General features: G+C 38.5%; 1 protein-coding gene across 1 annotated transcript in view; it reads right to left on the reverse strand.

The window, feature by feature from the left end:
- LOC104282074 (trafficking protein particle complex subunit 12-like) overlaps positions 1-24,223 on the reverse strand; it is a gene marked incomplete at its 5' end in the record, with an annotated part of 24,476 nt that extends 253 nt beyond the window's left edge. Inside the window, 8 exon segments of the mRNA XM_009880141.1 lie at positions 1-2; positions 4-83; positions 1,492-1,579; positions 2,384-2,484; positions 6,308-6,406; positions 13,771-13,844; positions 17,559-17,631; positions 24,111-24,223. The exon segment at positions 1-2 is cut by the window's left edge and continues 253 nt beyond it. Coding sequence (XP_009878443.1) covers positions 1-2; positions 4-83; positions 1,492-1,579; positions 2,384-2,484; positions 6,308-6,406; positions 13,771-13,844; positions 17,559-17,631; positions 24,111-24,223 — 630 coding nt within the window.
- Between the last annotated feature and the right edge of the window lie 921 nt (positions 24,224-25,144).

Raw genomic sequence — 25,144 nt, forward strand, 5'->3', positions numbered from 1 at the left:
TGCTGAACCATCCCTTCTAATTGCCGGAGGGAATCCTTCAGTTTTCCCAGATAAAGAAGACAAACGGCAGCATTGTTATTAGCCTAGAGAAAAATATATTGTAAATATGAACAAATAAGTGTGTATATATAGGTAGGTATGTATGTATTTACAAGTGATGAGAGAGAAGGAAAAAGAAGTCTAGCATCTGGAGTTACAACAGATTTACTATGTGCTAAGAATTACTATTTTGTGTGTGTGTGTGCGCGCGCGAGTAACAAACATACATTATCAATCATATAATCCAATCCTTCTTGTTATTTTCAAGATTTATCCTGTGCCAATATGACTTGCTGACTTTTAAGAGCTGAAACTCTAAAAGACAGAATCTAAACCGAAATATAAATAGTATAGGTCATCAGTCAGTTAATTCTGAAAGTCAGTTGAAACAGATTTCAGGAACTACACGAGCCTCTGCATGCTGTCATTTCCATAGTTTTTTTCTTTTTTTAATGACTTCACTGTATCTTCAGAAGTGGTTTTCTCTCCGGCTTACATGTAAAGATCCACGTAAGCAACAGGAAGAAATTATCTTATCACAAACGCATCTACAACTGACTTCTAGTAAATTCAGCAGATAGGGCAGTCTAAATACATCATAAATGATCAAGTCAGGTTCCATTTTCTTTTCCACACAAAACAGGTTTTATGAGTTACCGAAAGATTCCAACAGTACAAAGTCATATAACATGTTTAGCAGCAGAAACTTTCACACATTCTGAAAGCGGCAGATAAAGGAAGAAGCCTTTTTAAAAGGCTTTTTTTCCTCTCCTTTCAGGAAATCTTACTGATCTCGCGCGATTTATAATACGTACTATTTTACCGCCTGCAAAATGATGCAATTAATGTGCTGCTTAACCTCAGTCCCCTCAGTCTTTAAAATGGCCTTGGATCAGGCTACTGGGGGCAAGCTGTCTCAGTTCTTAGCAACACTCTTATATTACCATGCACTGAAAGCTGCCAAATGTGGAAAACGCAACAGTAAATAAACAGTTCTTCTTTGATGTCCTCTTGTGATGGGAATCCAAGGCTGTGATATGCAACGTGTTAAAAATGTCATGTTTAAAATTACAATATCCCTTCAATGTTGTGTGAAATCAAGCTAATCTTGTATACGTTGGCAGCTGCCATTTCTTTTTCTGACGCGTATGTCTATGCTAAAAACAGCGAATGCAAAAAAAAGTGCTTTTGCGAAGATCCCATAAAACATAATGTTTTGGAATTTCTACACGCATGCCTAAGCATTCATGCCCTTCATATAGACTGGTTCTTCACTTCCCATCCCATTTTGTACCTTATCTTTATGTATACTAAAACCCCTTTGGCACACATGCCACATCCAATTTTTCTACAAAGCTCTGAGCATACTCTGGGTACTAATTAAATCCACGCACGAAGCATTATGAGAATAATTTAGGTGTTCATTATAAATGTAGCAATTTGGAGATTTACCACAGCATTTGATGAGTCGATCCTTAAAATTTCTGTGAAAAATCGATGAGCTTCTGCAAAATTGTTCTGACCAAGGTGGAGAAATGCTCTAGAAAGTAAGTGACATATGAGTGAGTTCTCCTCAAAACCCCAAGGTGATAATATATTTTATAAAGAAGGGACACCATTTTTTATTTTTCCTGTTATAGATGTAAGAGTTTCTGACATTTGCTCTTCACGGTGTAATTACAGCCAGGAAGGAGACGCTGATTTACAGACAAATGGAATGACAACTTGGATCATTTGGCTATTATATATTCTGCCTACCAAAGCAACAGTCTTCATTGTGTTTTTATTAATTTAAATGCAGATACTCTCTTCCTGGAACTATTTCTCTCCATGAAATTAGCCATGCTATAGAATTTTCAGAGCACTTTTGTATAGTATTTTCTAAATATATTAAGCCAATGTGCTAACCATTACAAACTGAGTCCCCCCCATCAAGCAGCTCGATTTACTACAGTGTATTCCAGTATTCTTTGAAACTACCAGGCGGTAACTTTACTAGCGAATCTGATTGTAGGGTTAGGGCCCAAAATAGCTTCTCCTCTCCTAAGAGTTATTTATGCAAATGTATATTGAAAAAGCAGAATGAAAATATGCAATGCCTGGAAGAATGAGAAAAAGCTTTGTAAAATCAACTGAAGGATCACAATTTCAATCCAGGATAATATGACTGTACCGAGTAATACAGATCTCCTGGGTCTATATGCCATTCAGTCCCACTTATGACAGATGTAGATACATAAAAGACAGAAAGAAAATGGGACTGTCTCAAGGGTAGTTTAATGCTCACAATGCATACTTTGCAAAACTGTATTTTAAAGTTTCATTTAGCTATTAAATTACCTACCTGTTCATTAAAACCATAATTTGGCTCTGTAGTCCATCCAATTTGTGAGTCACTTTCTCAACGTCTTGAAAATATTTTTCTGCCATTTTTATGTCTCCAATCTAGACAGTAAAATCATAAGAAAGTTACCACAATAAGAAGAAAAGAGATGCAACTTGATTGTATCTGTTACAAAGGACAGGGACATGAAAACATGTCGAAGTCCATTATCTAATTGTTTGGTACCAAGCTGACTGGGTAACGTCTGTTATAAAACAAGGTATTTGAAGAGCCATGTTAAGATCATGAAAAGAGCCCCAAAAGCATGCACAGTTTTATCTCAGGCAGCGTTTCTCAGCTGTGGGTTATAGAGCGTTCACAGACTGCATGGCAGGGGTCGCCCATCGCCTCATTTGGCTCTTGTCGTAACCGACTCCAGAGTTTCTAAAATTAGCTGAAAATGAGAAAAGGTCAGAACTACTTCCAGTGAGACTGGGCGTTACTCTGTGGGAAGTGAAGAAAGACAATGCCTACGGGTGGAACTGGAATACGGTAGCCTGGTAGCTAGCGCAGGACCAGTACTTGGTTAACCCACAGCTTATAGGTCATAGCCAGGGACCACAGGATGACTTCAGTGCATCAGGTTGAAACGTGTCAGAAAACAACCTCAATACAATGGGTCACTGATGGTAATAGGGAGACAGCAAATGATGGGAAAATACTGGTGAGTGGATTGTGCAGGCTGAAGGAATGAGGGATTTGACAGTTGGCATAAAGAGGAACAGATTTTTTGGCGGGGTGTGGGGAAGGGGATGCCTAGAAACGAAAGGGCATTTCACCTAAGGGTATTCACAGAATTCACAGAATTGTTAGGGTTGGAAGGGACCTCTGGAGATCATCTAGTCCAACCCTCCTGCCAGAGCAGGGTCACCTACAGCACGTTACACAGGACAGCGTCCAGGCGGGTTTTGAATGTCTCCAGAGTGGGAGACTCCACCACCTCTCTGGGCAGCCTGTTCCAGTGCTCCACTACCCTCAAAGTAAAGAAGTTCCTTCTCATGTTAAGATGGAACTTCCTATGTTCAAGTTTATGCCCATTACCCCTCGTCCTATCACTGGGCGCCACTGAAAAAAGACTGCTCCCATCCCCCTGGCATCCTCCCATTAAGTATTTGTATGTATTAATAAGATCCCCCCTCAATCTTCTTTTCTCTAGACTAAAGAGACCCAAGTCCCTCAGCCTTTCCTCATAAGAAAGGTGCTCCAGTCCCCTAATCATCTTTGTTGCCCTTTGCTGGACCCTCTCCAGCAGTTCCCTGTCTTTCTTGAACTGGGGAGCCCAGAACTGGATGCAGTACTCCAGATGCCGTCTCACCAGGGCAGAGTAGAGGGGGAGGATGACCTCCCTCGACCTGCTGGCCACACTCTTCTTGATGCACCCCAGGATGCCATTCGCCTTCTTGGCCGCCAGGGCACATTGCTGGCTCATGGTCATCCTGTTGTCCACCAGGACTCCCAGGTCCCTCTCCACAGAGCTGCTCTCCAGGAGGTATGAAGAAGGCCCCTTCGGTAAATAAATTAGCAATGTACGTTTCATAGAAGGATACACTAATGCTTTTGGTAAGGTTTCACAACACAGTGTCTAATTTCTGGCTGGAGAGATGGAAGGAGAAGAAAACTTAGTACTGGGTAAAATAAATCTATCAAAAGGAGTAAAACTAAACTAGTTCAGGAGCATAAAGCCATGGAAACCAGGCAGCCCACAGGTGGGGAGATTCAGGGGGCCCTCAAAAGATCACCTCTTTGTTCAAGAACAGGATCAATGTTACCAAAAATGCTTGTGACAAATGTGTTGAAGTCTCCTTAAAGCCCTCAGACGGTGAATATTACATAGCCTTCCTAGGAAACTTACTCCAGAATTCTTAAATAGCCTTAGTATTAGAAAATACACTCTAAGTCTATCTTGCTGCTGCACCCCAACCTTTTGTCCTATCCACAGTGGTCAGGGAGAGTAGTACAACTCTCCTTTTTTAACAGCCTTTAACATACTTGAAAATTTTTATTGCATTTTCTCCTATGTTTCTTCTTCTAGAATGAGAATAAATTTTCAAGAAAATCAGGATGTTCATCCCTTTCCCACAGATAATGCTTTCTGGATTCTCTGACTATTCTTGCTGTTCTTTTCTGAACTCTCTCCAGTGACTTCACATCCTCCCTGAGTGCTTGCTGACCTCAAACTGAGCTCTCACCAGCAGTGGGAATGGAAGAATTACTTTATGTTTCACATGTGAATATGAAGTTTGCTTTTATGCTACAGTATTTTGGAAGTCTGATTTGTTTACCCATGTGTAGTTTGATTACCCTTAGCCTAATTCCTTTCTACAGAGCAGTGTCTTGTTAATGGTTTCCCTTTTTGTACTTACTTATTACCCCCAGTCTTTGGTAGTATTCTACCTTTGCTGTTTGAATCACAGCCAATTTACCATTTCGGTTTCTCAACTTGTCAAGATTATTTTGCATTCTGATCCTGCCCTTCATAGTGTCTGTACCACTCCCAGCTTGGTATCATCCGTACATTTTACAAGGATGCTTCGAATTTCATTATACAAGCACCTAACCAAAAAATACAAACACTGCAAACCCTAGAGATCCTTGTGGAAAAGATCATCTAGCAAGTCCTTCCAGTCTACCAGAGAATGACTTTCCAAGTACACTCTTCAGATGCTGCAAACATCCATCTTAAGGTTTCATCTAGATATCTTCCCAATTTGCTTATGGGAGTATCATAGTGGCAGTATCCAAAGCCCCACTAACATCACTAATATAACAGGTCCTGCTTTACTTCTAATCACAAGACCTCTCCCTTGACAACATAAAGAAATTATTATTCTTTATATTTAGGGGATGATCCAATTGAACATTGCACTCAAAGATGCAACTGTGCCTCAACCAAAGCATGTATGGAATACTTGTTAATACTCTATCTAATGAAACAGATGCATTTCTCTCAGATCTTAAGCAATGGGACTCAAACAAAACAAACATTCATTCTACAAGTTTATACATTCAGTTATAATGGCAAAGGATACAATTTCTCTCTATAAATACCACTAAAGGTATAAACCACCGGGAAAATAATTACATTTAACTAAAGGATACTACTGGAACAAGTGTAAATGAATCTGTTCTCGACTATTTTTAGCCTAGAAATTAGAAGGAAGCCCTAACCATGAGAATAATCAATTTCTAAAGCAAACTACCAGTTTGCTCCACTGGGAGCCTGATGAGTCCAAATATAATACGCTTGGGGACTCATCACTCCGTATTTATGGTCATGAAGAGTTCTCACTCCTTGTATCTTCTCAGCAAATATGTCAAACTTTTAATTCTCATTTCTTCCACTCAGGGGAAACAGTTCACTCTTTTTTTTTTTTTTGGCAGAACATTTAAAAGAAAGACTTAGCTTAATTAGTCATTAAAATGTTAAATTTTTAAAGTGGTCTTCATCTCTTAACCTCAAATAATCATATTCTCTAACAAGGACCCTCCAATACACGATGCACTTAAGTTTGTTGTTTGTCTGTTAACCAAGCTCCCTGTCTTCTCAGGGATATAAACTGGACAAAAGAAAGAAACTCTCCAATTTCTTCTAGATGAAGGTGGCAGTTACATACCGTGACTGAGAGCTGCATGCAGTTTGAGACAGTGAGAAATTAGATTTTTAATGAAATTCTGGCTCACTGAAGTCAATGGGAGCTTTACCACTAGTTCTAGGGAAAGCAGAATGTTGCTCTTTGACCTAATATCACGTGGTAGAAGTTTTTTTTTTGTTTTGACCACTGCCTCTACAATTTGATACATCCAACAATTTTTAAATGCAACAATTATTCACCATGTAGCTGTCAATAGCAATATTACTGTGCAGATTTAGAACAAAATGCATACCTGAAGAAAAATCCTTCCAATTCCACTCAACAGCTGAGGCTCTTGCTGTGGGTAGTATTTGATGACGGTGTGATAAGCATCTACAGCAAGCACATAGTCCTAAGGGTTGAAAAGCACATGACCAGATATTTAAGCTCAGCATTCTTCAGTCTTTATGTTGCCTTCTTTTTAAAGACATATTAAAACAGAATTGAAGTAATTGCAACTTGTCAGTGGGACAGAATTTCTCTCTCTCCCTGTAGGCACTAGTAGCTGACTACATTTGTCTTTTCTCAGTTATACTGGAATTGCATACACAGGGGATTTTTTTTTTATCCCCAACTGGATTGTATTCTGTTTGTAGCTAAATGCCAAGAACCAAAAATCTGAACATTTACTCTTCAGTTTAGATTATGATTTAGGATGAAATCAAAAGCCTTGTGTGTGACTGGGGTATACACACTTGAGAAGTGTCTCATCTTTCAAATGTATGTGTAATTTCCATGGTTTAACAAACTATGTTCTAAAGCTTTGGGAACTGTTTGTGCACACACTCTTGTGAAAAATATAATGTAGACAGGAGCTGCAATTCATGCACATTTTCAGACCACAAACTAGCACTGCTGCCAAGGGAAAGAAGACATTTTCTATCCCTCCATCCTAACTCTTGTTCGCTTCTACCATATTGTGTAAAAGCAAAATGGACAGGTAATCTAAATAGAAAACTGATTTGGGCTAAAACTAAGTGAGGGGTGGGCTGGTTTTGAAGTCCAGGAAGCTTTGCAAGTGACACCCCACGCACACGCCGGCACAAAGACTGTGCTGGCAAGCAGCAGCTCTGAGATGCTCAAGATGCAGTGCAAGCGTACCTTCCAGATAATGACTAGGGACAGAGGATTAAACAAAATCATGGTCCAACTTCCCATAGCAAAGAAATGCCCGTGTACTGGTTACTGCAGCCCAGCTGTTTCATGGTTAAACCACAGTAATTCAATGACCTGGGCAGTAAATGACTTTTAGAGCCTGGCTACACAGTCTTTGGCAGGCATACATGAGAAACTCTGCACGTGCTCTGCGCTGACTGAAGACATGCAGTAGGTACATTCACAGGCACAGGACTGCGTTACCTTCAGCTACAGCATCTTGGAGCAATCCAAAGCAGAGAAAACCTGCATTTACTTATAAACGCCAGGCATACACAAAGACAGAAGACTCTCTGTGCAGTACTAATTTGGTGCTTTCTGACGGTACTGTCCTTCAACTTAATACCAGAATTTGTAGTGGGTGTTAGGAAGCAAGAGACATCAAAGAATAATCTTTCAAAACTGCACAGACATCTTGGGATACTCTCTACCCTACCATTTTTCTTGGTCAAATTATAGTGCTCATTTAACTTGTCTCCAATGTGATCACAGCTACTGGTAAAGGTCCTTTTTCTTCATCGGCTGCTTAGTCTGAGGAGGCAATGTGCCCCAGGTGTAATGAATTTCTTTTCCCGAGGTCACACTTAAAAGGATTGAACCCTACTTGACCCATGCACCAGGTCACCATTTGGAACATACTAATTGTTTCATACACACACAAAAATCAAGAGAAGTCTTTGGAGTCTGATCTGTATATGAGAGAAATTATACGTCCTGTAATAGTAGAGGCTGACTTAAAGAGCCCAGGAGGCACTCTGCAGGACCTTTCTTTTGCAAACAACTTGCACGTTGTGGGTATAATAAGGAATTCTGAGCGGTTAATTATTAACATTCAGAGTTTATTCCAGTCCTAGTGTGCCATGCCATGTTCATGCTTATTATTTGTAAGGGAAGGAGTTCAGAGCAAAGACAACCGGCCATATTCAAAAGAATATATTTATTTAAATTCTGATTTATTTAGCATTCGGAACTCAAATGTGACGAAGTTTATGCTAACAAAAATTTTTCATAAATTTATGACTTGGAAAAAAAATCAATTTTCACTGTAACAGTTCTCACTAAAGGACTTCATTGATCACGGAATCCCACTGTGTTAGGTAGGAATAAAAAACTTGGAACAGGGACTCTCTGAACTGGCTCCATAGAAGAACCCCAGCCACGCTTGTATTAGCTATTAATACCTGCAGGAGTGTAATTTATAAAATCTGACGGATTGCCTGTGACTGTGAATTTTATCCCTTTAAGCCTAAAATGCGCTCACCGGAGAAATAATTTTGTTATATCAAATTCTAGCTTTTGTGCTCCATGTCTTCCATTCTGTGGTCTAAAGCCGCCCCTTACCCAGTGCTCAGTCTCACACACGTTCTAAGGCTTAGGCTACACAACCATGAGGGATGGGGGCTTCACACCCACAGCCCCAAACGGATGCAGAAACAACTCCCAGGAGACCATACAGTCAAGCTGATAGAAAAGGGCTTCTGTCAGCTGAGTTTACAGCTTAGCATGAGCTGACTGCAGAAAAGCCTCGGCCAGAAGCAGCTGCACGAGGGGGCACTGTTTGCACAATTATAACACCACAGGGTCCCCAGCGCGGGCAGCAGCCAGCCTTGGTAGGGAGAAGCAGCCAAGTCTTGGTGGCCCAGGCTGCGGCGGCTTCATGGACGTGGCCTAGTCAGGCAAAGCAACCCTCCTCTCCTTTTGCATTCCCTATCAAGTGACTGTACATCAGCATATGCGTTATAACTAGGAGTACATAAACATTCACACCTCCTACAATGTGAGACTAGAGGTGAAGCATTAAGAGTCTATGCACTGTATTCGCGGATATGAGCTCTATGATACTATATGGCACCCTGTTTCCATACAACCACACAGCATATAGCATCCCCGCTTATCTACCCCATGCCTTGCAGTACATATCACAGGAATGGGACCCATTTCTTACAGATGACAAGAGACTAGGCTATATATGTCCAAAGACACCCCGAAGCATAGGCAAGGATGGCCCCCAGATGAAACTGTAAAACATTATCACAAAATCCAGGCTCACGTCTAAATACAATCTCATTTTTTAGTTTCTCAAAGATCCCACCGTGAGTTTTCTATGCATTTACTTGTCCCCCACAGTGTCACGGAAGCAGATTTCTAGAGTATCTTCCACATGATACAGACTGATACCATTCCATGGTAAGTTATAAAAGCATCTTACCTGACAGTTCCTTCTGAAGGAGCATATTGTAAAGTAGATGAGATTTGCTCTCATTTACTACACTTTGTTTTCACTCCCAGCTTTGCTAATGTGACATGGTATAAGAAAAACTGTGAGAATGATAAACAGACACCCTCCCAGAGGAGCAAAGTTGTGGTTGATACACGTTGTGGTTGATTTAAGCTGTGGTTGTGAGGAATAAGACATACTAGGTACTGCCAACAAAAACTCCAATGACTGCAGCTTGTGATCTTACCTAAAGGTGTAGCTGATGTATTGTCATGGTCTTTAATTTCTAAAGATTGCGAGCCTTCAGATTTTCCACACTTTCATAAAAAAAATCCCAAAAGAACGACCGAAGTAACCCAATTCAGGATATGAATGAGAATTGGCCTGTTGTTTTATAATTCAGTATCTCTTTTATTATGAAAATTCGAAGCTAACATTAAATATACTCATCCAAAATAGTTCTAGTAAGCCATTGGATCTACTTGCACAAAAATGGCAAGTGGAGTTTGTTTTTAACTTTGATGCACTGCAGTATAAATGTATTACCCTTCATGATCACTGCATTATACATTTTCACATTTCCCTCACCACCAGTGATGAGATATTTAGAAATAAGCATAAAAGACCACAATATGTAGAATGCTGAGAGTAGGTTCAATAAAGCCTAGACTAAAAATCAGCTTTAGTTTTACAAAGTGTATAGTTCATAAATACTACATTTTGGGAAGAGAGGAGAGGGATAACTTACCTTTCCTCTCTATGTAGCGCACTTGTGGAAGGGTTACGAAAGCAGAGATTCACAGTGTTACGAATTCAAAGAGCAGTACTGCAGTACAGTTAGGCAAAATACACAGTGATTCATGCAGTCTTTCTCCTTTAAATCATAGAGGAACCAAAGTCCTTAAGCATCAGTCCCTTGCATCATTAGTACAAGCTGTTACCTCCTTCTTTGTACAGCTTTAATTATATTAGACCCAAATTAAAATCAATTCTAGTGCTTTTTTTAATGACAGGCAAGTCCTACAAAAGCTAAGACAACACACAAAAAAAATCTAAAAAGTGCAAAATGTGCATTTAATTAGAGTGCATTTATAATATATATGGAAAGTACTTAAGTGTTTATTCCTCAGAGAGGTAAAAGTCTGGTAAGAGAACGTCAAAACCAATTTTAGCTCAGATGAAAAGAACTCTAAAAGTTTTCAAGACACTTCCATGGTGATTTAGTAAAATGACAGATGTTTTGCAATTAGATTGTTGAAATGAAGCAATGCACATCATCAGTTTCATTTTAAATGAATATTCCCTCATGCTGCTACATTCAGGGTATGCTTTCAGAGTGACTTAAGCCCACAGCTCTTGTAAATGGAAGTCTACAGTGACATGTTACTTGTGTCCCCTTCCCTTCCCGCCGTATTTCCACCTCTTCCCTTGAGTTGCCCCATGTTCACATGAAGCGGGAGAAGCTGATTCAGTTGATATGAATGAGATCCAGCATTTCTTCGTTTTTGTCACTTGGTTAAGTCCAATAGTGATGCATGGAAGGAAGCTAGAATACATTTAACAAAGGCTGCACAGAACAAAGGGGATGAACAGGGAAAGACCATATAGTAAGACTGCCTCAACCTGCTACCAAACCGGATCATCAGTCACACAGATAAAAGGACACAGCAGGTAGAATTCAGTACCCAGGAAAGATGGTCCCAGGGTAAAGGAGACGTGGTTAATTTCCTGTTCCACCACAGGTTTCCTGCGCAAGTCTGGGTGAATCACTTCTTTGCTCCTCACTCACTACCTCTGAAACAATATACCCTTCCATCTCAAGAGTTTAATGGGATGTTTAGCTGTGAGACTAATGAGACCACATTTAAAAAGATAAAAATCATTGTGCTACATAAACACAATTCCTTGAGTCAGATAAGTAATGCAGAAGAGAGATGACATGAAATAAACCTAATTAGAGGTGAGGATAACTGAAATACATTTAAACAGTTATAGGTCCAACATCTAATCAAAGCCTTTTTTATTTTCAAGAGTCAATCCTGACAAGATTGTTCCCTATTATATACTACTGAAGTTTTTTGGCCGTTGAAAAAAGGTTAGTAAAAATACAATAATCATTTTTTCTTTTTTTTATACCGATGTCACATAATTTTACTTTAATAAATGATTATTATTAGTCTACTAATAGCATAAGCTATTCCATTCACATAATAGTACTTGGGTCTCAAATATGGCCATATTGCAATATGGTAAATGCTCACTAGATGGCAATAGATAGCACTGACTTGGGGAATAAAATCAGTTGGCTTTTTTTTTTTTTAAAATTACATACATTTGAAATACTTGAATAAAAATAAATGCAGTTTTTAAAGTGTATTACACAAGAGTAAAACAAAATTATAAATATGTGGAACTCTGTTCAATTAATATAATTGTTCATGACAGAATTAACAAAAGTGTGTTTAAAGTTATTTGAAGAAATAGTTTCATACTGCATACTCTAGAAGGTGGAGATGATGATCATAGCATTTCTGCATGTTAGAACAGTCTTAAAAATTATTAAATTTATAAATAACCAATATAATTCTCTCACAAAGGATCTGTCACATAAGTGAAAAAATTAACTTTGTGTACTACTCTGATTTTAACCGCAACATGACCATGTTTGAAAAATCTTTCTTAAAAACTCTTCACTACTCCACATAGGGTTATTTCTGAAAACTGAGAGACTCACAACTGCTCCATAGCCAATGCACCAAAACGCAAATTTGAGATGGAAGTAATTATGTATTAACGTGCAGCTGTGGGTAATGTGGAAGTTATCGTGGAACCATAACTTTGTAACTAAACAGCTGTGAGATATGCCTTAAATACAACTGGTCTTAAGAAGTATCTGAGCTGCAGCATTTCTGAAGTACCATTTCCAAAAAGGTGATACTCACCATTCACAAATATGTTTCTATTACTAGAAGAAAATAGCACTAAAAGGACCAAACCAGAAGAAAGGTGCGAACTGTGTATGCACATGGATTTGTGTGTACATGAGAAGAAAAACACTGAAAGTGTTTAAAACAATTCACAGCCAGAAGTAAAGTTAACTTCTTGAAAAAATATATTACCAGCATTTTCCTTTTTATATATTCTACTTTGTTTGGGATGGCAACTCGTGCTTTTGCCCACATGATTTTTGAAAAAGAAAGTTCCTTAAAAACTGAATCTATGTCAAGTACCTACTTCAAAACACAAATGCTTTCTAATTCTTAAAAATTCCTCATGATTTAATGGACAATTATTTCTATTCAAGACAGAAATGTTCTGATCGTAGTATCACTATGAATAAAAATTTCTGTTTTCTGTGATTCTCATAAAAAGGATATTCCATTTCATGTAAAGCAGTATTTGGATAACTGGATCTTACCTAAAAAATGCATGCTTTTTGAGGTATTGTAATATTAAGAACGAAATCCCGTTTGGGAAGTAGCTTAGTAAATATCACAGGGTCAGGTTTGGCATGACCTTGGGCAACCAAACCACAGGAAGCAAGGAGTGCAAATCTTGGCCCCTGAAGATTATACTGCCGACAGCTCTGCTCTGAAGCTGTTGCTGCTAATTGATTTGTGAAGTACAGTTAAGCTCAGGGTAAGAGCAGTTTGCTGCAAAAACAGCAATATTCCGGTTTCCCTGACCATGGGCAGAAAAAGTTTCATTTCTACTTCCTAAATACAAGGCGAAGCTAAAAGTGTTGCACCAAATGGAGTAGGATTGGTACAAAAGTTAGGAGGAATCAAGGGGAAAAAACCCCAACAGTGGAAGCTAGTTACTTTTGCTTTTATTCCTTTCTCTTCTGCCCCTACCCACTAGTGAGGATTTGAACTTGAAAGAAGCTATCTTACAATTGAGATAAGTTGACATGGGAGGATGTATTTACATGTTCTGGATTTTCATCACATACAAAGGCTACAGTATTATTAATGCTCACAAACAGAGCAACATTCCTAGTACACAGTTTGAAAAAGACAGAGCACATAATTGCTTTTAATTACAGCATTTAGTTAAGTGTTTAAAAAATTCAATTTAAAAATGCAAATTCTGTATTGTTATTGCATGTTCTCCAGGATGATTTGGTGAGAAATAAGTACAGATATGTTCCCAAAGAACATTACTGCAAATGGTTATCTATTAAATAAGACATTATTAAGTCTAATTAATCCTTCCCTAAGAAAAAAACTCCATGTACAGTCAGGTATTTTTCCCTTATCTATGCGCCAGTAATTCTCTTGCACTTTCTATGACATTCTATTCTGGAATATACGGTACCTCTGCAGTTGCTGCCACCCACGTACCTTCATCATTAGCAGACAGTTTGCCATGGAGTACATCACCCGGCCCAGACGTGACCTCCACAGCTGAACAGAGGCTGCAAAGTAAGAGCAGCTTGTGAATTTGCACAAATAAATTAGAGGTTCTTTCTTGCCATCAATTATTGGTCCTAGGAATTACGATTTTGAAAGATCCCCCTCATTAACACCCCTGGGTTTTAGCCTAGAATTTTTAATTTTCAGCCATGCCGCACCATCAGATAGAAAATTCTGCATCTCTCCAAGGGAGCTGCTCGAGCGGCTCTGGGGACCATACACGATGCAACAACGCAGAGCACTAGCCAGCCGCTCAGCTTGGAGCTCAGGCCAAACATTAAACGCTAAAAGAAGCCACACATTTTCCATTATCAGAACAAAAGGTGCATAAAAAGATCCAAGTGATAATGAGCATCAGTTTAAAAACATGCAATCTACAGCATTAAATGTGATAAACTCAAAAAAATCAAACACAGCTAAAATGTCATTTCAGAGCCAAAACACGCAGGGTGAGAATGGTGTGAGTCTGGGACTGTTTGTGCTTGCCTCTGGCTTAGAGATACGCTGGAAAAAATCTGCCAAGCCTGTCTGCTTTCCCCATGCTCCTGGAGCTTGCAGGCATTAAAAGCTGCTGCAGCAGATTTCTCTCTCTTGCTTTGCAGACAGACTCCTGATGTTGTAAGAGAACGGTTCACATAGATCCTTATTTTTCTCTCGTATTACAGTACCATAGATCAATGCTAGAAATATTCCTCTAATCCTCAAAAATAAACATTAGGAGTATTAATTCAGTACATTGGGAAAATAAATGTATCTCAGTCAATCAGCTGTCAAGGTCACTGTAATGATTTGAAAGGGGGGGGACACGGAGAAGAGGCTATTTCAATGAGATTGTGATAACTGAGACTACTCATTTGTATCAATAATGTAGTCTCTGATGAAAGCATGGCAGGTCACATAGATAATTCTTTCAGCACACATAAATGCCACTACAAATACAAAGAGAGCTTCGTGAAATGTCTACTCCCTTTCCTAAAAAGAAAAACTCCTCCAATCTTCAGCAACAAAACAAAAAAACGCAACCCATGAATATTTCCAAATTATCTTTGTCAAGAGGATCATAATGTGGGAGCCAAGACTGACCCCACTGTATCTTGAAATCAGTCATTATTCCCAGCTTTTGTTTTAGAAATTCCCCCTTGACTGCACATCCCTACTGCTATTAATGGAGAGGATGCTGTAAACCACAAGCAAATATTTCATGCTACATTTCTGTTTTTCTTTCCTTGTGGTTGTCTGTAAAACCTGGACATAATTACATAACTTTCCTTTGTTATTTCACTTATGTTAATATCTCCTTTTTGCATGTCCTCATAGTTTGGTAGCCACGTTCAGCTTTTTAGGACTTAGGTGACAAATTAGATGTTGATTCCTGCAGCGGAGATATCTAGGTTTCCTGTTAACAATGCAATAGCACCAGCCACGGTTCTCAAAAAGGACTGCAAAGCAGACAGAGCGGTGTCTTCAGTCTGTGCTATAAACTGAACAGGAACCTGATCTGGCAATGCCGTAGCCCTGTGGGATGAGGCTTCTTAGCACTGGCAGAAAGGAGTTCAATAAAACCTGCAAAGCAGCAAACAAAATCAAAACCCCAACAGCTGATCATTGTGTGTTACTGAAATGCCTGAAACCCGCTCTGCAGGTCCATGCAGCCATGCTTCCACCCTAAGTTTTTCCTTGTTATTTATCAAGGACTCTGTAGTCCACGCTGCCATTCGTTTCAATAGGAGCTCTGTGCACCAAGAACTCGCAAAATTGGCATCTTACAGAATGCATTTCCAGGCAAGTGGTGCAACGCTAAATCTCTCTGCCTGTTGAAAAACTGGCGCTGTGTTCCTGACTAGAGGGGATGTACATGGTAAGTTGAGTGGTGTGGCACCTTCTTACACCAGCAATAAGGAAATTACATGCTAAGCATAATCCCTATAATGAATTAAGGCTGTCTTCACATAAAGTTAATAAGGTTTGCTTCAGCTAGTCTCACATGAAAAAACCAAACCCATTATCAGCCTCCTGGAGCTCCAAATGCAGCGAAGAAGCAGACAGGGAGCAGACCTGGCTGACCTCCACAGACAATAGCAGTCAACAGTCTCTGCAAAGGTCCCGTGGGCTTTTTCGTAGTCTTAAACCTACAGGCAGCTGCACAGTAGACATGTGAAGATCTCGCCAAATTTTCAGCAGCTTTGTCCCTTGGTAACTACTAGCTGCTGCTGCTTTTCTAACTACGCCTCCTCCTGAGCTCATCTCAGCTCTAAAGCAGCAGCAGAGAGGAAAAGCAAGGAGCCAGAGACTACAGACTGCAGGACACAGGATTATGACACAGCTGGGAAAAAGTCCTTTTACCTTAAAGAGGGATCAGTGTCTTGGTTTTAAAGGGGTAAAAAGGAGAAGAATGTGAGGATAATAAGGACAAAAATGAGGGTAGAAAGGGGATAACAGAGAAAAGTAGGTATGAGAACAGAGGCAAGAAGAATAGTAGATACAAGGCGAGAAGAACAGAAACTCCTGGAGCACTGTGGATAAATCTTCAATACCAGATGATTTTTTCTTAACCCTTTTGAGAAGAGTAGTAAATGTATTCATGTGATATCTGCTGCTTACATGCACGTTCACTTTTTTAGGATGTATCCAGATCGTGTATTAAGTCAAGTACACATGAAAGCTGCTTTACCTCCGGTCAATTTGAAGATCAGGCAGAAGAGTTTAGACAGGTCTAGAGCCTTCCATATCGACACTGGTTTGGGGAACTGTTTATAATAATGTTTTAACTCTGCTAACAACTTTACTCAGACTCTTCCTGTCTCTGAGGCAGACTTTTACTTCCCACAGGCTCTAGGTGAATATTACCCTAGAAGGAAGCTGGCAAGATTTCCTTAGACTGTTAGCTGAAGCTGAAAGGTTTTTGTTTTCTTGGCATGATGTTTTTAACTTGTGAGGCACCATGACTGGTTCATGTAATCCATAATAATGCCCCAAACATCAATTCTTGTCCAATTCTTAAGTGTACTCAAATGACCTCAGTAGTATAAATTCAGTCAAAAACAAAATAAACCAAAACAAAAAAATGCTTGAACAACTAATTTGTCCTGATGACCCTTCTTTCTGCAGTGATGTATCCTATACTATTGAAGTTAAACAACTAAGATAGAAGGAACAGGAAAAAACCATAATTGCATATAAAATAATGAAAATGAAGATGTAGATTAATATAATCTAAATCTTATTCTGAAAAGTGTCTCAGGTATTTCAGGAGTCTGAGTGCCATGCAGCTGCAGTGAGACTCAGCCATCCATGTAGCTGCATCCTAGGCCAGAGTAGCCCTTGTATGACGGCAGTTTGATCTAAAGAATTTCACTGGATTTCAGACATAAGGACCGAGAGGAGCCAGTCAGCCAAGGCTTAAGATGAAACATCCATCTAGCTGCGACAGCAATACACTTATATATTCATCACTGAACGATAGCAGCCATGTTCTTTGTTTCTTCTAAGTAGGAAAAAAAATTGATTTAGTACATCAGTTTGATCAAGAGCAAAACTGTGAAATTAATTCCAGCAAACAGAAGTACAAGGTGTATCATTTCAGAGGCTGAGTAGGCTATGAGATTACAAAAATACTGTTTTAACAACTCTGGGGCAGTCTTGTGAAAACTTCTGGCATACTTAAGCAAGCGATAAAAACACACTGCCTGTGAAAAAATTGTTTAAAGAATACCTACCTTGTCTGTTCTCCTGTGTAATGTTAGTCATACTTCCGTCTTCAGCTAAGCCTTGTTCCAAATTTTCTAGTATCTGTAGTAAATTTTTTAAAGTAACCAACATGAGTTTAAACAGCACTATATATTAAATGCAAATTATCTACAATAGACAGTCTACAAGTAAACCAATTCAGGCAGGAACGCTTCACTTAGGTACAGTTCAAAATTACTGATTATTACCATAGCTAGATCAATTGCACAAAGTAAGAAAGCCACTGTACTGTAGAAGGATGTTAAGAGTTCAGGTTTATGATACTTACAGAACATTAAATGTCAGCACACTCTAGGGACATGCACATTTTGTTAAGCAAAACATGAAATACACTTCACCAGAGAATGAATGTTAATGATCACAAAGAAAGTGAAACTGATTTTTCATAGAAAACCACTGCCTCTTGACTCCCCCCACCAAGTATGTGCTCTGGTTTTATCCTTTTGTCCTTAATGAAATAATCCTCTTAGTTCTTACTGCAATTTCCTTCTCAAAGTTTGGGTTTTATTGCTTCTTTTTTATTTATTATAGATTTTAAATAATGTAAATGGTCGAGTGAATGAAACATTTGTTGTATTATTAGAAGAACAAAAACGTATACTTAATGAAGCTTGTGTCTTAAGCACTTTTAAAATATGTATGCAAGGTTTCATTTGAATTGCAACTCAACTTTCCTTTTTCTAATCCCATTACAGTTTCTCCAAGTTTGCTTTCTGATTCCCACAGATCACCCCATTTTTCCTGTAACAGATTTATAACTTTGGTTGTAAAACAAAGCTTGAGATTGCCTTCAAAAAAGCATTAAGGCCACTTGCTCTTTAATCAGCCACTGTGATTAGTCAATTAGGGAAATACAAGGCACTTCCTCTTCCAGGGACTGAGTGCACTTCCAAACACAGAGCTCTCAGCTTCTGTTACTATAAGTAGTAATTTTTTTTTCCTGCACCAGCAAAGCATTCCAATTGTGCTCAGTGCTTTTTAAGCAAACACTTAAAAACCACACAGGAAAACCTTCAAAGCAAAGACAGATAGAATTAATCTGGCCTCAAACAGCGTGTTGGTGCCTTCTACAGCCAATGAAGAGCAATTGGTACCTCCAGGAAGTGAGTTCATCCCACCTGTTTTAGACATCTTAAGGCGGAAGGAATTGCCCTAAGAGATACCAAGCTCTTTTCACAGACTAGAATGAAAGCTTGAAGTTAAGTGCCGTAAATTTTGCTACAAGGAACTTAAGAGCAAGGAGAGACATATGATGAAATGACAGCAGTTACCATATGCCAGCTGAGCCAGGGTAATTTTCCTGCTAAGAATTGTTAGCCTGTGACAAATACAAGGGAATATGATTTAGTGTAAACCTTGCTCACAGAGGACTAGGCTAAGTTGTCTTACTTCAAATTGTGAGAGGCTGTGAGCATACACCAGTAGATACTGCAGCTTAGTTGATACATAGCAATTTATGCGATCGCAGTGGCACGCCTGTGAGACTGAATCTCAGTCTCACTTTCAAAAGCAGTGTGGCCACTTAGAAATCACTTAGGAACTGAAGCACCACATTGAAGTGTTAAATGCCTAATGTATAAGGAGGCACCCTGTCAGAGAAAAAGAACCCACTCTTCTCTCCCACAAACCGAAACCACCTTATGGTCTATTTTCTGTCCAGTCTGAAAAACGCAATCTTCCTCTTCCCCTGAAAAACATCTAGTGACCACTTCTCATTCCCAGTAAGGCTCGATGGTCTTACTCTTGAAATAGTCTAAACATAACAAGGTGCCTTCATCAATGAGACATGCTGTCTTTTTCAAAAAGAAAACAGGTTTGTTTTACAAAGCCCTTCTCTGAATACGTGCTCACTAACATCATCAAAAAAGAAAGAATTAGATATTAGCATACAATTAGAGTACTACATTAACCATTCTGTGACATTACTTGGGGATATCTAGCCATCACCTCAAGCTCAACGTAATTAAAACAGAACTCAGTGCTGATTTGAGGCTAATTGGTTTATTCCCTAGGTTTATCTCCTTTTGCCCTTCTTAAGCATAGGAACATCATCTGCAGTCTTTCAATATTTGGGTATTTCCCCAGTTTTCCAAGAACTGTTTAATAATAATTAATAATTTACTAATGATTCAGGTAGTTCCTCAGTGTAAGATATCTGAGTTAGATTTAATTTTAGCAAATCCCTTTATCCCACATTTCCACAGATGGTAAAATGTTTATTCTAGCAATATATCACATGGGATAGCTCTAAACATTCCTGTTCGCAATAAGAAGAGAACTATGATTGAACACTTCTACAATCGACTTTAAACATCAGTTTTATGTATGACATATGCTTTTTCTTGTTTTGAATATTTATAAACACACACTCATTAGTTTTACTGGCTAGTATTATTTCACTGATTCTTCTGTTTCATTCCCAATCAATCGCCTGTATAGTGTTAAAATACTAACCTACGTGCATCACCAAAGCAAAAACAACCAGTAGCTAAGAGACTGAAAAGTTCATCAATTTGGAAGGAAAACAAAAGACCAGGAGATATGAAGAGTGCATATGGAAGGGCCAGTGGGGAACATAACTACTCCTGAAGAAGAGTGGTGGAACTACAGAGCGAGTGGCTGATGGACAAATGGCACAATGTATTTTTGAAGAGTTTTGCAGGTAACACTTGCAGAGGCTTTTTTAGTAAACAAGACTGTTAACCCACTTGCCACTGCTCCACCCACCTGGTAGAAGAGCCCAGTACAGCTCTGCCACTTGAAGGATGAGGGTTTAAATGTAAAACACACTACACTATGAGATGTGTGCATTTCCCGGAGCTCTCCCTCGATCAGCTAGGAAGCTTAGGTACAAACAAGGGAGGGGTTTAGTTGAAGCCGGACTGTTGTTCTTTTCACATTTTGGTCTCCAGCTAAGTATCTATTAGCATGTCCTCAACAGCATTAGCACTAAAGTGATCACACCTATGTTTTTAAAGGAATACTTGAAAAGAACAAACGCTTTTGTGATTTAGATTACAATTGTTACTCGTACACCTTGGCTGTTTGGAGACCATTTATTTCAAAGCAGACTTATAAGGGCAACAATTCATTGAGGCAATTCATGGGAAGTCATCGAGGCTGGTTGGGAAGACCAGCAATACCACAATGACAGTAACAATCTCACTGGGTTCCTCCCACAAGCTATACTAGGCATTTGGCATTACAGATTATTTCTTTCCCAAATGTTGTACCTATAGACAGAGATGTAAAATATTGCACCAGGTCCTGATTACAAATTTGCAGGAATACTGGAAAAGGCAAAAACGTTATTGCCTATACAAGGAAAACAAAAATTATACTTTTGCACTCAACCTCCAATCCTGCTTTGGGTACCAGCAACAGGTAAGTAAATGGGAGCTGTAAAGACCGAGTTACCAAAATAGTGACAAAGTAAATATGGTTAGATTTTCAAGTCGAACGGCTAATTCAAAGTTGACGAGAGTCAACTCAAGTCATGTACAACATGTACAACAAAAAGCAAGAGGGAATATAGTAGGTTAAAAAGAGGTATCAGATAGGAATAACACAATTACATTAAGGAAGAGAAACAAAATAGAAAGACAGATTTTCTTATGATAGGAATGCATTAGCATTAGCCTGGAATAGCCTCCCAGGGGATGTGGCCTCAGCTCCATAGGATGGCTCATTAAAAACTAGAAAACAACCTTGCATTGCAGAGAGACGGACTAGGTGAGCTAATAGGTCTTTTCTCTCTTCTAGCTTTTATGACTCCAAGATCATCTCATTTACATAATGACTATTTCATATGCCCTTCTGTAAATACGGATGACCAAAGATTATTTTTCCACTTTTTAAAACAGAGAAATAAAACACTAGAGGCTTTTGGTTGAAAGCTCCCCAATTAATTCTGTTATAACCCAAATGGTTCCCAAGTGTCATATATGAATATTAAGACTAATGAGTGTACATCCTTTATGTTATTTTCTTAGTTATGCCACGGGTTTTTGTAAGTATTATGCACTTTGTTCTTGAACACTCTGGGTGAGATTGAGATTATTAGACTAATATCATTTATAGAAAAATCAAAACATATATCTAAACAATGTTTTTTTGTCAGCCAACCCTGACTTCAAATGGTTAAATTATCACCAATTTACAACTGTCTTTTAAAAATACATTTATCTTTACAAGCTGTCCTTTTTCACACTCTTGATTCTACAGTTGTCTTTGAATTGCTCTATAAGACAAGGTATTTAATTGAATGCAAACAAATGAAGTAATCTGCAAGGAGGTGTCTGGAATAACTAATCAGAAATATTCCCTGGAGAAGGATGCTAGTTTATTTTTTTGTTTGTAGTTTTCTGTGTACTGTACTTTAAAAAGGAGCATCTATCAGCACAGACAACGGCTTGTCCTGGCTCTAGTGGTAACTGTCAGAAGCAAAGGGAGATCACTCTCTGGCCACAACTGAATGCAATAACCTAGGAGAAACTTTGCAAACTCAGACACAGGAACACAGAGAGAAAGAGATGGCAATCCGTGAACGAACAGCAAGAGCAGAGAATGGGCGACTCCTCCAAAGAGCTCGTGGAAGACGCACAGTCAGCCTCAAAGAAGCTCTCCCCAAGGGCACAAGGGATCACACAGAATTCAGTGACCTGGGCCACTAGAAGTTGCTGGAGTGAGAACATGAGTAAATAGACCTGTTCTTCAAGAACTTAGCAGGCAGGGAAAATACGTATATATTAATTTGTAAATCTCCTTTATTTCTATTTAATCTTCTCCAGCACATCCAGTTTCCCTTATTTAAACAAATAATCAGCATAGTTCATGTTCAAATAAAATCTTGTATTACAGTTTGAAAGCTTCCTTGGGACACTGGATATGCTCTAAGGATATGCACTTAAAGGAAAAGAGCTCAGGCAGAGCCACCTCAAGGTTGCAGATGACTTTAGGGTCTTGTAAAGAAGGGTGGCTTAATTTCCTTTTCTTTCATTCCTCTATTGACTAATAAGCTTTAATCTGTAGAGAATCATGACTGCAACTGAGATATGGTCATTTCAATAAAGTTAGTCAGATAGCTGATGAATGGCCCCACTCAGCAGCCGCTTCCTCGTTCACATTCATACAATTTTTTTTCCCCAGTTACAAGTTAAAGGAACTCAGAAACTGGTTAAGTTTTTGGAATCTAGTGGCACCTTCATGACTGAGGGGGGACAACGCAGCACTTAATACCAAATCACATAAAACCAAGACATGGAACAGCTGATCTGCTGCAGACTGGAGTAGGGAAATGTCAGTAGAAGCACTATGAAATCCTGCAACAGAGGGGTATGACATTTCCTAGAAGAAAAAAATTACCTCAAATTGAGGATGACTGTTTATGAAGGAAAAGGCTGGAGAGAGTAGCCTGCCAGTAATATTATTAGATGAGATGGTCATGAACAGGTAACAGCATTCATGAAGTGCTAAAAAGTATCACTTCTTGGCCAAATTGGATAGATCTCTCAACTGTTTCCAAATCAATGCTTTCCAACTCTGTAACAAATACCACATTCATCTCTTATTACCTAAACCTTTCATCTTTTTTCCCTCGTAATACAAAGAACTGATTTTTTTTTACTGTAAACATTTGGTCATCCTAGTCACTACTGCGCTAGAAGCAAGTTGATCTTATATACGTAAGGCCATTATAGTTACACAACTGGCAATTAGCAAATGCCTTCTCTTCTGTTATCCACACTATTTTCAGGAGTAAATATCGGAAGTTTCCAAGGAATACTGAAAATAAAAATTAATCACATGTATTTATCTTACATACAGTTTTGAACTTTCAAGCAGTAGCAGATAAAACAATGCTGCTGCATTTCTTCTAGAAATTACCGTATTGTAACATTCATAGTCACTGTTGCATTAGACTACTTGGGAAAGATTTCTGTGAAAATATTTAAGGATGAATGATTGACAGTCAGGGTGTTGGGTTTAGTGGATAAAGTTAGTCCTCACAACACCATCACTCCAATTTCAGCACCGACAAATCCCATGTTCAAATTCAGGCCATAATTTTGTACTATAGCACTTGACAGAACAAAACAAAAAACCCAAAACAAACTCAGCAGGTTGTATTTATATTCCCAAATTACTGTTGTTTCCAAAACCAGCTATTCAGACTACTTCTGAAGGATCAAAATCATTACCAACTGTGTTTTGAGCTAGCTGGACACAGCTGAGTGAGGGAAGAAAGCTCTCCTACTTGCCCTTAGGCACATCTACTTACCCTCCTCTGTGTCTTGTCTGGCAAAACCACGAAAGCAAGAGAACTACGCTGCCCTCTGCTCTACTCATTTTAGTCAAAGAAACCCCAGAGAAGAGGCATTTAATTACTTTTATTAGTGACTTCCGTATTTGAATCAAGGTGGATTAATAAATGTCATCCTTGAAACTCTATGTTCTTTGTAAAGACAATAAAATATATTTCTTAAAAGTTGAGAAATGTTAGTACGTAGAGAAGCTGTTACCTTGGCGCAGATTATCTTCATGCCATGCAGTCTGTCAAGTGATTCCTGAGGATTACCTAAGTACTGAGGAAGTTCAGCGTGTAAAATCCGCATGGAGAAAGGAACCATGGAACCTAGAAACATAATTAATTTTATGAAATGTTTTTGCTATAACAGTCAATTTGTGATTTGCCTACATTAGACAAAGTATTTCTTAATAGCGTACATGAGCAAAGTCCATTTTATCTTCATACTTTTTTCTTCTCCTGATAAAAGATGTGAAAGATGAGAAAATAGCAAACTTCACCTCAGCTATAACATGTAATGTATTGTATAATATTTTAAATAGGTAAACACGTATGTAACCATAATCAAGAAGGCAAGAAAATGGTGCACCTAATTCAAATTTTCAAAACCAAGTTGTGCATGGAAGTACAATGTTTCATTGAAGATGTTTATAAACTAATTAAAATGAAGGATTAAAATGGTAGTTTACTCAAGTTGCAGCTACAACATTACTCCTAACTTTTAATAATCATGCATATTTTACAATCAACACAGAAATAATAAGATTAAATTATTGGCCTTAAAAGCATGCTTGTGAGAGAGTTATATAACCAGGGTATGCAAAACCGCTTCTATGTAATCCTTTTCCAAACAAAGCTGATCTGAAGGGCCCCTATATTACAGAAAAAAATAGGAACAGAAAACCAACATGAGTCAAATGAAATAAAAAATAAAAATGGTATAACAGAAAACAAAAATAATACTACTATAATAGACACATTAAGTCTAAAAATATATCAAGTTCTCTGGGAAATTAAAATAGATTACAAAATATTTTGTTTCTATTTTCTATCAATTTCCATAGGTTTGTGTAAAGGTCTGAGTACACTATGCCGAGCAGAGACCATTCCATTGCTCTAAAGATGACTTTTAGTCCGAGTTTTACTTCGTTAATGTTAGCTCTTCCACAAAGAGTTACTAAATGACTGACTCTTCATAAAGATGGTGTATTTGTGGATTTTCTGGTTTATTGAAAATATAAAAGAATA

The sequence above is a fragment of the Charadrius vociferus genome, unplaced genomic scaffold (assembly GCF_000708025.1).
Source record: "Charadrius vociferus isolate BGI_N301 unplaced genomic scaffold, ASM70802v2 scaffold552, whole genome shotgun sequence".
In the NCBI taxonomy this organism is placed as follows: domain Eukaryota; kingdom Metazoa; phylum Chordata; class Aves; order Charadriiformes; family Charadriidae; genus Charadrius; species Charadrius vociferus.